Source organism: Ascidiella aspersa, chromosome 9 (genome assembly GCF_963924565.1).
Source record: "Ascidiella aspersa chromosome 9, kaAscAspe10.2, whole genome shotgun sequence".
Lineage (NCBI taxonomy): Eukaryota > Metazoa > Chordata > Ascidiacea > Phlebobranchia > Ascidiidae > Ascidiella > Ascidiella aspersa.
In genome coordinates, this window is record NC_139455.1 from 7,497,683 (window position 1) to 7,512,522 (window position 14,840).

The 14,840-nt window shown below is 46.2% G+C and overlaps 1 protein-coding gene across 1 annotated transcript in view; it reads left to right on the top strand.

The window, feature by feature from the left end:
- Window positions 1-14,840, top strand: part of LOC146132147 (titin-like) — a 170,250-nt gene that overhangs the window by 44,401 nt on the left and 111,009 nt on the right. Inside the window, 4 exon segments of the mRNA XM_083397226.1 lie at window positions 453-13,184; window positions 13,511-13,897; window positions 14,108-14,158; window positions 14,642-14,807. Of these exon segments, the coding sequence (XP_083253352.1) occupies window positions 453-13,184; window positions 13,511-13,897; window positions 14,108-14,158; window positions 14,642-14,807 (13,336 nt within the window).

A 14,840-nucleotide genomic window follows, 5' to 3' on the forward strand; every position in this document is an offset into this window, starting at 1 on the left:
TTAACCTAAAGGTGTAAATCGAGTTGTGTCGATATTTTTGTAAATTAAACACCCTATTGCCTCAGTTGTAATTTGCCCTCGATTCAATCCAATTAGAAAGAAAATGATAAATAATAATCGTCTGTTCATAATGGTACGATTGCTTCGCCTCTGTAAATGCTGTAATCTAAATAAATACTTTACGCACGCTGACGTTTGTTTTTCTTCCCCCATCATCCTCCCCTCTCCTCGTCACTTCGCTGTTCTCATCATCACAAACACACAATCTTATATATTATATTTATCCACATCCATGCCATGCTTTCTCCACGTCCCCCCAACTGATTGTTTCTCGGCACGCCTGTGTCCGTAACTGATGTGTGCGCCCGCTATTGCTTTCGATCCAATAAATCGATGCGCGCACAAAAAACGACCTGGTAAATTTTAACATCAAAAAAATAAATAAACGACAGACGTAGCGGCCAGCCAAACGCAGAGCACGGAAAGCGACAGCGACGGTAGCGCCCAGCGACGCGAAATTGCGCGGCTCGAGCACGAAGTTGCGCCCGCGGCGCGCCACATCAGTCACGTGACAACGCGCCTCGCCAAACCCACCCCAACCCCGTCAGAAAAGTCATCAGATCACGTAGGTCCTCTCCGTGGGGAGGAGGACGCGACTTCTCCTCCGAAAGAGGCGATCCGCGGACTCTCGATTCGGTTTGTTCCCGAAGTGAAGCCGAGCGTGCAGAAGCAAGCAGGACAACAGCCTCGAACGGAATCGACCGTGGCCTTAAAGAAGCGGGTCTCGTTTTCGGCCGATCACGATTACGTTCTTATCTCGCCCGCATCCACTCCCCTGACGCCGTACAGCGACGAGGACGAAGACACGTTCACCGAAACGTCGGAGGACGAGTTTCAGTTCGAGCCGCCGATGGCCACCAGCGAGTTCTACGTGGACCGTGGCCGCGACCTCGAGTGGGAAGCGAGAAGCGGTCAGGAGAGTCCGTCCTCGCACACCAGAGGACTCAGCATGCTACAGATGCAGGTGAAGGGAGTCGAGAGGCAGATGCCGACCGTCGACGTCTTAGTGAAATGCAAAGGGGCTGAAGCGACAGAATCAGCAGTACCCCCATCACCGGACGTTGGATTACAACGGAGTTACTCGCGTCAGATGAAGGTAGATTTGTCGAGGCCCGAAAGCCCGCGCTCGCCGAAGCCCAAAGTCCAAACCGTTACAAGCAAGACAAGCCAGACCCTTTCAAAACTAAAGGAAGTGACCCCGGGCGATAAAAGGCAAACCTCTCGCGCCGAGATAAGTGTCGACGAGAGAAGGGAATTTCCTGACTTTACGGCGGTCGTGGCGAAACCAAAGGCAGCGGTCTCCCCTCAGGTCGACAGCAGATCTCCCGAGCGTAGAGCGAAGCAAACCGCAGAGGCGGGAACCTTGGCTTACGCGCGGACGGCTAACGGTCAAGTACAGACAGAGGCTAGGAGGTCCAGCGGATCCTCACAGACCTCTTCCACCACCGAGAGCAAAGAAAGCTCCACGGACGAAGGGGTTGTGGCCAGAACCCAGACCCCGACCTTGCGTACTAAAGCCGCCGACTCGCAGACGCAATTTCAGGCGTACGGCGCCACGCAGACGCGGTATAGGCGTGCCGGCGACCAAGAGAAATTAGTGCCAGTACCGGAAATACGTGGATTCGACGCCGCGACTGTAACAGAGCCGGAGCAAGCGACAAAACGCTCACACACTGAAATAAACACCGGAGCGCAAAAAGTCGTCGCTGTATCTAAGCCTATGCAGCGTACTTCCGCGCCCAAATCGCCAGTCCAGAGGTCGACCATTGCAGGAACCCAGACGGTATCAGGAATCGAAACCGCGTCGGGAGGAAGCCAGACCTTTCCTCAAACCAGGTCCAGCACAAGTCAGGCTCGCCTGGAAACGAGAACCACAGAGACATCTGTGGAAACCAGAGATTCTTCCGTCCGGACGCAAACCCCGGAGAGAAGAACCTCCGCGTCCGAAACTCAGACACAGTTCAAGTCCTACCAAGGCACGCAGACCGAGAAACGCCGCTCATCCGGCGAGAAGACAATGCAAACGGACTTTTCCTCCACAAAGATTTCGCAGACGGAGCGCGAGTCGCAAAGAGCCCCGCCGAAAATGCACGTAGCCACTGTGAAGCCCATACAGATGGAACGACCCAAGTCGGTCAAGGGAAAGGAAACGTCCTTCATCGCCACGACCGAGACGCAGACCTTCACACAGAAAAGGTCCGGTTCTGTGCAAACCACGCCGCGAATAAGCACAAGGACAACCTCGACGGAATCGATCGGTTCTTCAAACGAAACCCAAACTCCGAGCCGGTCTTCCTCGGTGATGGAGACTCAAACCCACGAGATGAGCTACAGAGAAACGCAGACCGACCATCGTCCAGGCACAGACGCAAAAATGCTTCAGACCGATTTTTCCTCAACCGCCGAATCTCAAACGATCTATCAGCGCCCGTCTGGGATGGCATCCGAAACTCAGACCGCCTCTGTGCAAAGCAAAGGCATTGGAACAGATCAAAAGGCGACCAAACAGCGTCAAATTCATGTGGCAACCGTGGTAACGCGTACCATAGACGACAGCGCCCAGACCGAGAGTAGACTTGACTCACACAGCGTACAGACCGGCTCGGATGTAAGTTCGGTTGAGTCGCAAGCCAACGTAGGCCGACGAAGCTTCTCGACTCAAGCGGCGCCGCGTTCGGCGACCAGCGAGACTTCAACCGAAATGCGAAGCGTTACGACTCGAACCCAAACCGCCAAGAAAACCACCGGCGCCGTAGAAACCCAGACGCAAGCAAAGAGGTACGGTTCATCGCAAACTGATGCCGCGCCGTCGCGAGATACAGAAGCGGTGCAAACTGATTTCGCGGCCACCAAGACTTCGCAAACTGCGACATCCAAGTCTGTGGGCCGCGATTCGGAGACGCAAACCAAGCAGCTCCGGTCGAAAAGCTCCTGGACCGAAGAAGATGCGTCTCCGGTTGCGGCGCCGATGCGCGAAGAAGTATTTGCTGAGCCCGAAGCGGCACCGGAAAAGATCATGAGCCACACGGCCAATGTTGTAGCCGTTCCTGTTCACAACATCGCCAGTAGTAAAAATCTGGATCCGGTTTCAGTGGTTTTGCCTATTTTGGATGAAACCACGAGCGACGGACGACGGACCCGGAAACCGACCGTTCACCTTTCCCACGCCAAAGCAGTGGCGGTTAAAGAGGAAACGAGATTTGAAAAGGCCGTACAGAGCCCGCCGCTCGCGAGAAAGCGTGTCGGAAAACCTACAGACAAATCGAAATCGACAAAGACAAAGCCGACAACGGTGGTGTCAGAAACTGAAACCGACTCCAGGATTGCTCCAGCTCCACGCATACGACAAGAGCCTACTACAGAGCAACAGTTGGCACCCACTGCGGAAATCGCTCAGGCGATGCGACAGGGTATCAAAACCATCAGCGATGAGCAGACTCCGACACAAAGAGTTGCGCAGATTCAGGTGACCCAAGTTACCAAGAAGACCTCGACAAGGAAGGACGGTGGCGCCGTGCACTCTGTTTCGGAGACGATCGCCTCCCAGCAAGTGTGGAACCCGATTACTCGAGAATTCCAGGAGGTCTCCATGGAGCAGAGCCAGGTGTCCGGTCCTGGAAAGGTTCAAATCAAAGCCTCGTCTGAAGAGGAACCGGTCAAAGAAAAGCCTTCGAAACGAGGTGATGTGATTGTGCACCCGATCCAGTCTGTCGGTGACGCAGTTCAACCTACACAAGTAAAGAAAACAGAGGAAACGGAAGAAGACGTGATTCGACCCACGGTGCAACCTGGTGTTTCACCGAAACTAAAAGTTAAACAAACAATGGCGGAAAAAGCGAGGTCGTTGCGGTCTCTAACAGACCAAATGGCAAAAGACCAAACGCAAACATCCAAGCGGGAGATTCTTAAACCCAAGGACACGGTTTCGGAACCCCCTATTCAACCCACTTCAAAAGATCGGGATACCTTGAAAGATGTTGATATTACTTTGGATAATCTTTCCGATGCTATTGTAGAGGTTGCTAAACCTACACCGGTCGTTGCCACACCAGTCGCTCAACCTATCGCACCTAAACCGATAGAAACGCAACCGAAAATCGAGGTTACTGAACAAAAGGGTGATGTACTCGAAGAGAAAGGCGCTGAACCAGCGAAACCCGTTACAAAGCCATTGGAAAAGAGTGAAACAAAGAAAACTAAACGTGTTTGGAACTCGCGCACACGCCAGTTTGACGAGGTGGAAATCGAAATCTCCGTTACTCAAAAACAAGAAAATATTAAATCTGCTAAAGCGAGTCCAAAGACCACACAGGTAACCTCAGAAGAAAGTGTTACTAAATTAGCCTCAAAGCAAGTGACCGAGACTGAAACGGTACCGAAAGTGGAACCACAGGTTGATTCACTGTCACTTAAAACACACGAACAATCCGAGGTGGTTGTTGAACAGAGGATTGGAATGACAAAACGATCTCCGACCGCCAAGGAAATGACGACAGCCCTGGCTTCTCTAACCGACAATATGTCGAGAGACGAAAAAGAAGTGCCACCAAAACGTACTCCCGTTATTCCCGGGGCAGAAAAGGTTACCGAAGAAGCTGTGCAGCCTAAAGACAGACGAGAGGCCAGTGTCGATGTTGAGGTTGATGACCTGCCTCCGAAAGAGGTATCCCTCGATCAAAAGCAAACTACTAGAAAGGTGTCTGCGCAAACATCAACCACCGTGACCACTCAGGAAATTAAAACGACCAAACGTGTTTGGAATCCAAAGACCCGGCAATTCGACGAGGTTGCAATCGAAAAGTCGACCAAAACAACTTCGGACACCAAACAGAAACCAAAGAGTGTCACAGAGATTAAGGAAATCAAATCTGACGAATCACGTTTACAGGAATTACACGACGCTACAGCCTTAACGCAAACTGTAGACGAAGTTAGTGTGGAGACATCGTTCACTGACACTCCGTCTCAACCTAAAGAGTTGGAGAAGTCAAAATCGCAAATCGATATTAAGCATTCAACGCCAGAAGTAAAACTAGAACCGGAAACAAAGCATAATATTCACGTTGAAACGTCTAAACCGGTCAGTGTTTCAACTAAATCTGAAACAGAAACGGTGCCATCTGCTGAACCGAAACAAAAATCTGACGAAGAGAAGCCACGAATGACGTGGAATTCTAAAACGCGGCAATTCGAGGAGGTACTTTCCGTTGTTAAAGTTCCAACGTCGAAGGCCACCGCTCAGGAACCTGCCAAAGTAGACATTCCAACGGTCGAGGAACCAAAACCAGCCGTGACCAAGCCGCATGCTGAACCAGAGACTGCATTCCAGAAGGTTCCGGTTGCGACCGAACCGCAAACTGCTTTAACCGGGGACGAATATGTTCAGCCCGTGTTTCGGGATGTTAAAACCGGGAAGGTAGACAAACAGGACGTGGAAAAAATACCGATTAAGACGTCGGGCAAGTCTAAAGAATTAACACTGTTTTTAACTGACGCGTTAGTGGTTGATCAACCACAACAGGGAAAAGTTAAACAATCTGAACCCTCCCAAGCTCTTAAAGTTGCCGAAGAGCCGATTTATAAAAAGGATAGGGAGACGGTTGCAACTAGCATTGATGCACCTACTTCACCAGAGCAAACAATTCCAGCCGCTGTTTCCAAAAGCGTTAAAATTGGGGAAGTTGCAACTATTGAAGTAAAAGAAACTCATGAAAGGATATCTGGTGATGCTTTATCGCAAGAAGAAAAGAAAACCAAGAGGGTTTGGAATCCTAAAACGCGACGCTTCGATGAAGTTATAGTTGAAATCTCAACAACAACAAAAACTCAAGATTCTAAACCGAAAAAGACAGCAAAGCCTTCCCCAGCGAAAACCGAAGAAATAGCTCCAGAAACAACCAAAGCACCAAAAACTGATATTCAAGTAAAAGTGACCGAAATGCCAGAAACTGATACAAGTGTTCAGACTGAATTGGTATCGTCAACAAAACCTGGTGACGAGGAGATTATACATCCTATTACTTTGGGTGTAAAACCTACGAAAACAAAGGCCATTTATAAAACATCCGCTGTGGAATCACTTACCGATGCAATGTCTATAAAGGGCATTCAACCGGAACCAGTTTCATTGCCAAGCGGTGTTGCTGTTACAGAAGATTTAGTTCAGCCAAAAGATAAAGATTCTGTTGATATTTCTGTCCCATATGAACCTACACCACCCGAGGAAATCCCGGTCGGTAAGTCCCGCGAAGACATTAAGATGACTGAAGAGGCTGTCGTCACTTCGGAAATTACTACCCAGAAGAAATCTGGCGCCATCGTTTCGCAGGAAGTCAAGAAAACCAAGAGGATTTGGAATTCCAAAACTCGGCAGTTTGACGAGATTGAAATTGAAATTTCAAAGACTGTGGAAACCGCCGAAGTTAAACAACCACAAAAAGCGAAACCAAAGAAGGAAAAGAAGTCCCCAAGTGACACTGCCGCTTTGGATGTAGAACCACAGTTCGATGCGAAACCTGAAGATATCACGCAGCCTAAAATTGCAATTGATGTCGAGATTTCATCAGTGCAAAGTGTTTCCGAGGAGGTTTCAACTAAAGTTGGTTCTGAAGAAATCATTCTCCCGGTACGTCAGCATGGCAAACAGGAAAAGTCAACGAAAACTCTGGACAAAACTTCCGCCATTAACTCTCTGACCGACGTAATGTTTGTGGAGAAAACCGAACCTAAACCGAAATTAGCCAAATCTCCAAGTAGTCCAACAGTGACCGAAGATACGGTTTTACCGAAGGATAGAGAGTCTATAGAGACTCCTGTTGACTATAAACCGACTCCACCCGAAGATATATCAGTAGCTGAGTCGCAGGCAGATGATGTTCAAGTTCCCGAGGATACGCAAATAACCAAAGATGTGACAATGCAGAAGCAACCTACTTCTGTTCTCACACAAGAAACCAAGAAAACCAAGAGGATTTGGAATCCAAAAACTCGACAGTTCGATGAGGTCAAAATTGAAATTTCAAAGACGTTGGAAACCATCGAAGTTGAACAATCAGAAGAAGCGAAATCTAAAACGAAAAAGAAGGGCCCAAGTGCTTCTGTGACTTTCGAAACCGAGCCTCAAGTCGATATCAAACCTGACGAAACAAAGACGCCAGAAATTGCAATAGATGTCGAGATTTCATCAGCGACCAGTGTTTCTGCGGTAGTTTCAACTGAATCTGGTAAGGAAGAAACTATTCGTCCAGTCCTTAAGGATGGTAAATCGGAAAAGGCCACCAAAGCTGTTGATAAAACGTCGGCTATTGGCTCCCTCACCGACGTAATGTCTGTGGAGGAAATCGAACCGAAAAAGAAATTGGCCAAATCACCAAGCTCTCCAACAGTGACTGAAAATACGGTTTTGCCAAAGGATAGAGCACCCGTTAATATTCCTACTGACTTGGAACCGACACCACCCGAGGATATATCAGTAGATAAGTCGCGGCCAGATGATGTTCACGTTACCGAGGAGACGCAAGTAACCAAACAAGTGTCAAACCAGAAGAAACCTACATCTGTTGTTACACAAGAAACCAAGAAAACCAAGTTAATTTGGAATCCGAAAACTCGACAGTTCGATGAGGTCGAAATTGAAATTCCAAAGACGTCGGAAACCATCGAAGTTAAACAGCCACCAGAAACGAAATCTAAAAAGGAAAAGAAGGGCCCAAGTGCCTCTGTGACTTCAGAAACCGAGCCTCAAGTCGATATCAAACCTGAAGAAACAAAGACACCAGAAATTGCAATAGATGTCGAGATTTCCTCAGCGACCAGTGTTTCTGCGGTAGTTTCAACTGAATCTGGTAAGGAAGAAACTATTCGTCCAGTCCTTAAGGATGGTAAATCGGAAAAGGCCACGAAAGCTGTTGATAAAACTTCTGCCATTGGCTCCCTTACCGACGTTATGTCTGTTGAGGAAATCCAACCGAAAAAGAAACTGACCAAATCACCAAGCGCTGTATCCGAAGACACGGTTTTGCCAATAGATAGAGCATCTGTTACCATTCCTACTGACTTTGAACCGACACCATCCGAGGATAAATCAGTAGCTAAATCACAGCCATATGATGTTCAAGTTACCGAGGAGACGCAAATAATCAAGGAAGTGACAATACAGAAGAAACCTACTTCTGTTGTTACACAAGAAACCAAGAAAACAAAGATGATTTGGAATCCTAAAACTCGTCAGTTTGATGAGGTTGAAATTGAAATTTCAAAGACCTCAGCAGCCACCGAAGATAAGAAACCACAAATAGATAAACCAAAGAAAGAAAAGAAAAGCCCTGATGTTCCCTTACTTTTAGAGACAGAGCCACAAGCTGATGCTCATACTAAAGAAACCATGGAACCCGAAATTGCAATAGATGTCGAGATTTCATCCGCGCCTAGCGTGTTTGCAACCGTATCAACTAAACCTGGTAAGGAGGAAATAATTCGCCCTGTGCTTAAGGACGGAAAACTGAAAAAGTCCTCCAAAGCTGTAGACAAAACTTCTGCTATTGGCTCCCTCGCTGACGTAATGGCTGTAGAGGAAATCGAGCCAAAACAGAAAGCAATTAAATCGCCCAGCGCCCCAATGGTGTCTGAAGACACGGTTTTGCCGAAAGATAAAGCGTCTATCGACACTGCTGCTGACTTCGAACCGACACCACCCGAGGATATATCAGTAGCTAAGTCGCAGGCAGATGATGTTCACATTACCGAGGAGACGCAAATAACCAAGGAAGTGACAATGCAGAAGAAACCTATGTCTGTTGTTACACAAGAAACTAAGAAAACGAAGAGGATTTGGAATCCCAATACTAGACAGTTTGATGAGATTGAAATTGAAATTTCAAAGACCTCGGCAACCGCCGAAGTTAAGAAACCACAAGTAGATAAACAAAAGAAGGAAAAGAAGAGCCCTGATGTTCCCTTACTTTTGAAGACCGAACCACAGGTTGATGCTAAATCTGAAGAAACCATGAAGCCGGAAGTTGCAATTGATGTTCAGATTTCTTCAGCGCAAAGTATTTCTGAGGCAGTTTCAACTGAATCCGGTAAAGAAGAAACTATTCATCCAGTCCTTAAGGATAGTAAATCAAAAAAGGCCACCAAAGCTGTTGATAAAACTTCTGCCATTGGCTCCCTTACCGACGTAATGTCTGTGGAGGAAACAAAGCCTGAACAGAAATTGACCAAGTTAAGCGCTACAACCGTTACCGAAGATACGGTTTTGCCAAAAGATAGAGCATCCGTTAACGTTCCTACTGACTTTGAACCAACTCCTCCAGAAGCAATATCAGTTGCTAAAGCACAGGCAGAAGTCGTTCAAGTTACCGATGAGATGCAAATAATCAAGGAAGTGACAATGCAGAAGAAACCTACTTCTGTTATTACACAAGAAACTAAGAAAACCAAGATGATTTGGAATCCAAAAACTAGGCAGTTCGATGAAGTTGAAATTGAAATTTCAAAAACGTCAGAAACTATCGAAGTTGAAAAACCACAAGTAGCGAAATCGAAAAAGGAAAAGAAAGACACTGATATTCCGGTAATTTTAAAGACCGAACCGCAAGTTGTCGCCAGACCTGAAGATACCAAGAAACCCGAAATCACAATAGATGTCGAGATTTCGTCATCGCAAAGTGTATCTGAAGCAGTTTCAACAGAATCCGGTAAGGAAGAGACTATTCATCCAGTCATTAAGGAGGAACCGCGTAAATCCACCAAAGGAGATGAAATCGTAAAACATAAACCAAAAGACAAAGGGGGAGCGATTTCGACCAACGCTTTATCGGTAACAAAACCTCAATCCGAGGAATTTGAATTAAAGCCATCTACAAAGACTCCTATTGTTGACGAAGAACCAATACAATTGGAAAACAAAGATGCAGTCGAGGTTGGCATTTCAGTTCTTGTTACACCGGCATCTCCAACCATTGCAGAGGTCAAAACGCCATCGGCGAACGAAAAAATCGAAAGCCTTTCGACAAAGCCAGACATTACAGCTGCTCCTGATTCTACCAAAGTCTTCATTGAAACACCACATGTTCCCTCTACAGCTGACAAGAAGGTGGTCACGACTATCGATAAATCCGCAGTAAACGATCTTGTACAGGTTACAAAACCTTTGCCTGAAGAGAAAACAGCTGTTGTTGTGTCTACTGACGGAAGTGTGCTGACAAACGAAACTACAATCAGCAAAACAAGCCGTTCTGTCGTTACACAAAAAACAAAGAAGTCTAAACAGGTATGGAATCCCAAATCTCGCACATTTGACGAGGTGGTTTTGGAAGTTTCGTCCGAAACGTCTAAAGACGAAAAACAAATCCTTTCACTGGAAAAAGACGAAGCTAAATCGTCTCCCCCTCAGGTAAAGGAACTATCTGCCGCTCAAGCAAAACCTGACACCGTAGTTGTTGGCATAAAACCCCAAGAGGATAAAGCCTCACCCTCGCCAGCCTCTCTGTATACAGTTAAGAAAGACACGCCTTTAACTGGAACTGAAACGCGTCCTACTGTCCCTCAAGAGTTAGATGCAGATAGTACACACGACGTTGTATCTACAATAGTCACACAAACGTACTCAGATGACAAGACTCTTTCCAGCAAGGACATGCATCGGTCGACTGAGATGGCATCAGTTACCAGCCAGGTTTCTGTTCATACAGATGCGGGTTCGGCGGTTTCGAAAACCGTCCTTAAAACCAAACGAGTGTGGAATCCAGTCGCTGGGAAGTTTTTCGAAATTACCATTGAGGAACCGGTGCAAAGCGAAGATCACGATGAGCTTGAAGCAGAGAAACAGTCGCCATTATTTGAGGAAACCTCGCTTCATGGGCTTCCGACGACAGAAATGCAACATGAAAGCAAAGAAGATACACAAAAAAGTTCAAAACTCATGACAGAGAAGCCGAAACGAAGGGTGTCTTTTAAAGAAGACTTGGTCAGTGAGGAGAGCGACGAACTAAAAGATCGTGACGTCACGGAATCGAAAATGGTAGAAAAATCCAAACAGCCAAAGCTACCGACCGCAGCCTTAGAACAAAAAGAAGTTCAAATTAAAACATCAATTCCTGGTGAACCAGATACCGCAGTTGCAAAGGGCCAATCGCGACTAGCGACGGAGGTTAAGGTTGCTGAAACCGCAACAGAGGAAATAGTCAAAGTTAAGGTACGTGAAGAGGAAGTGGCCGCCAAAGTAAAACCAGCGTTATCTGTCAAGGGTAAGACAAAAATCTTGGATTCCCTCACAGAAGTAATGACAAGCAAACCGGGCGATGATACGCCGAAAAAAATAACGGACATACCAGATGTTAAAGAGGAATCAGAAGAGAAAATTGAGCCAAAGGACAGGGCGTCTCTTGTGAGCGGCTCTAGCAGCGACGACGTAACACCGTTAAATGACGAGTTTGCTAAAACCTCTATTAAATCTCAATATGATGATGTTCAACGAACTGAAAAACCAAAGATGGTTTGGAATGCAAAGACAAGGCAATTCGATGAAGTCACCGTTAAGGTGAAAGCTGCTGAAACTGAACCTGAGAAGACCAAGGTAAAAACATCCGGTCATGTTAAAAAGGCGACCGATGTCGACACGGCTGAAAAGGCTGTTGTAGAAACCAAGAAAGAGGTTAAAGTGGCGAAACAGCAAATAAAGGATGTGAGCCCTGATACTACTGAATCAATTATTCCATCTGATCGGAAAAATAAGGAGAGTAAAGCCGAAGTCGCTGTTACACAATTTGAAGAAGAAAGTGTTGTTTTAACGAAAAAGGAGAGCGTTCGAGAGAAAGAAACCCAACCAGATGAACTTATTGCCCCTGAAACCCTTGATTCGACGACCGTCAGCAAATCCCAGTCCGCTGAAGTTAAAATTTCTAGCGAAAAGTCAACAGTCGAAAGTGGCCAACATGTGAAAACCACAACAAAGAAAACTAAAATGACCTGGAACCCGAAAACTCGTCGCTTTGACGAAACAACTGTGGAAGAAGAGGTTGAAATCACTCTTCCGGTTGACAAAGATGTAAGTTTGAAACCCTCAGTTTTCACAGAAGCTACTCAGCCTGATGATATTAAAGTTATGACTTCTATTGAGGACATTAAAACTAAGCCCAAGGTGGTTGAACGTAAGAAAGGTATTGTGGAAAGAACGAAATCGCCTATTGACGACGACGAAGTGTTTGAGGAACGAGTTCGCACCAAAACAGAAAAGAGCGAGGAAAAAGTAAAGCGCGTTTGGAATCCCAAAACGAGCCAATTCGATGAAGTAAAAGAGAAAGGCTTTGACATAACCGAGTCGCGAGACCAATCCAAAAAAGACTCCAAGAAAAAATCGATTGATTCTGACGATTTACTGGAGATGGACGTTCGTGACATTCAACAACCAGTCGTTACAACCACAATAAGCGATATGAAGCAAGGAGGTTTTGACGGTTTAGGTGACAGCTTTGCCTTCAGCAGCCATTTTAGCAGCACCAGTGAGAGCTTCGTGACCACATCATCGCAGGACGGTGTCAAGCGGACTGAGACAGTCAAGAAATCGACCCGGGTCTGGAACCCACGAACTGGCAAGTTCGAGGAAACTACATCAGAAGAGCGGCATTACGAAACTGAGGACCGTCGTCAGCAGACGCCGCAAGTAACCGAGAGGGAGCGTGAAATTCAAATCGATATAGAATCTGCGCCTAGAATTTTAAAGCCCGCCGATGTTGATCGTAGCCAGCCGCATGTAACCGATGCAGAGCGCGACATTCCAATCGATGTCGAATCTTCGCATAAGGCCTCTATTGCGCCTGACGTTTCGCAGCCTCCTCTGTTCTTGAGAAACATCCAAGGCGAGACTGTGGAAGAAGGCTCCATGGTAACATTTAGCTGCAAGATAAGCGGTTCTCCATTGCCGTCCGTGCAATGGTTCGTAAAGGGAATCGAGATCGTGGCGCCCTGCGACGGTTTCACGCTGGTGTCGGATGACGACACCGGCGTATGCAACCTCGTGGTGCAAAATGCCAGTCTCAGTCAGGACCAGAGCAAAGTGGAATGCCGCATCGCCAACAATTGCGGCTCGGCTGATTGTAGCGCTCTGCTCCGAGTTCGAAAGAGTGAGTTTAACCGCGACATCCATCAATTCAAACTTCGTAACATATGCCGAAAACATATCCAAAAATGTCATAAATTTGAAATCACTAAGGCATATAATTTTTATCCAACTGATTTTTTAAGTAAAATGTCAAAAAATGCCCAGAAAATAAGTTAATACTATACATATTAAAACTAACTATTTTGTATTCGATTAGTGATTAGACAATACGAAAATTATCCGCTTCCATCTATCACTTCATTATTATATTGGTCACAAAAACACAGTCATCTGGAAATAACCATCACTTTATTAAAACTTTGTCATTAACTCCTCAAATTTATACAGAAAAATCGGCCACGAAAAAAGAAGCGGCAAAGCACTTAGAGGTGGAAAAATTAAAGGCACCTGAGATTGTTAAGCCGCTTCAAAATCAAACAGTCGTCCAAAACACCAAAGTCGTTCTCGCGTGCGAAATAAACGGCCACCCCGCGCCGCGGGTTACGTGGTTGCACAACGGCCAGCCAATGAGAGGCCGCCACGTCAGGGCCGGTTCCTCGTCGATCCAATCGGACGAGCCGAGGACTGATTCAGTCATGAAGTTGAATCTGACTCTTGGGCGAGTGACTGACAAGCAAGCCGGCGTTTTTGAATGCCGGGCCAGCAACGAGCTGGGTACAGTTTCTACAAGCGCGACTCTAGTGGTGGTGGCTGAAAATACCGCTCTTCCGCCAGGTGGCGTTGTCACATCATGAGTGTTCCATTACCTAAGCTCATGCACGCAGCCATCGCCACTACGTTAGAAATAGAGAAATATAAGAGATTTGTACCGGTGTTGTTTACTGAAAAATTACAAGATTTATTTTCACTCATACTACATCATGTGTAACTTCACCTCACTGGTAAAGAATATCCAACTTTAATTTGTTCTCTTTGTCGATTCAGGGCTCTTCGAATCACCTTTGCAACCAGAGGAGACTGAACAAGTTGAAGAAGGTAAGACGCACAAAAAACATAATCATTTGCAATCATTTTTAGGTATACACGAGTTTGTAGTTTTACCGCTGCACGTAGGCACATTTTGTTTACGGGTTTAAGGCTGCCCCATTTGCACCTGTGGTTGATACTTTTGCTATAAACAAAATCTGCCTACTTGCAAAACATTAAAGTTATAAAAACATGTCGCCATTTCATCACCTTTTCTATTCGCTTTGCGTTCTTATTGTTTCCTTTGCTTTGACTACTCTTTTTGCGACGCTTTTCGCTTCTTTGATATCAGTTCGGTCAAGAGCAAGAGCAATTTTACAGGGTAAGTGGGGTATCCTTTCCTTTCTTTCTATCTTTGTAAACCTAGTTGATCTACGCTAGTTATTGTTAACGGTTAGGATGTTGGTCAAATGTGTTTTACCAGTGACAGTAGGTACTTGTTGTTTGTTTACTGATATAAGAACGCATACCAAGTTGTTTAACGTTCGGCAGGTTTTTCGATGCAACAGTATGATTCCGATAATCAGTTGCACGTAAGAAGCTCAATGACTGGCAAAGAATTCACAATACAAAGGTCGGAGGTTAGCCGCCTGGTCGGCAACTACATTACACAGTCGGATATTGACCCAAGTCTCACGGATATGCCAATTCTGTCGAGGTGAGTTTCCTTAAAAATTTCGCCTTTAATAAT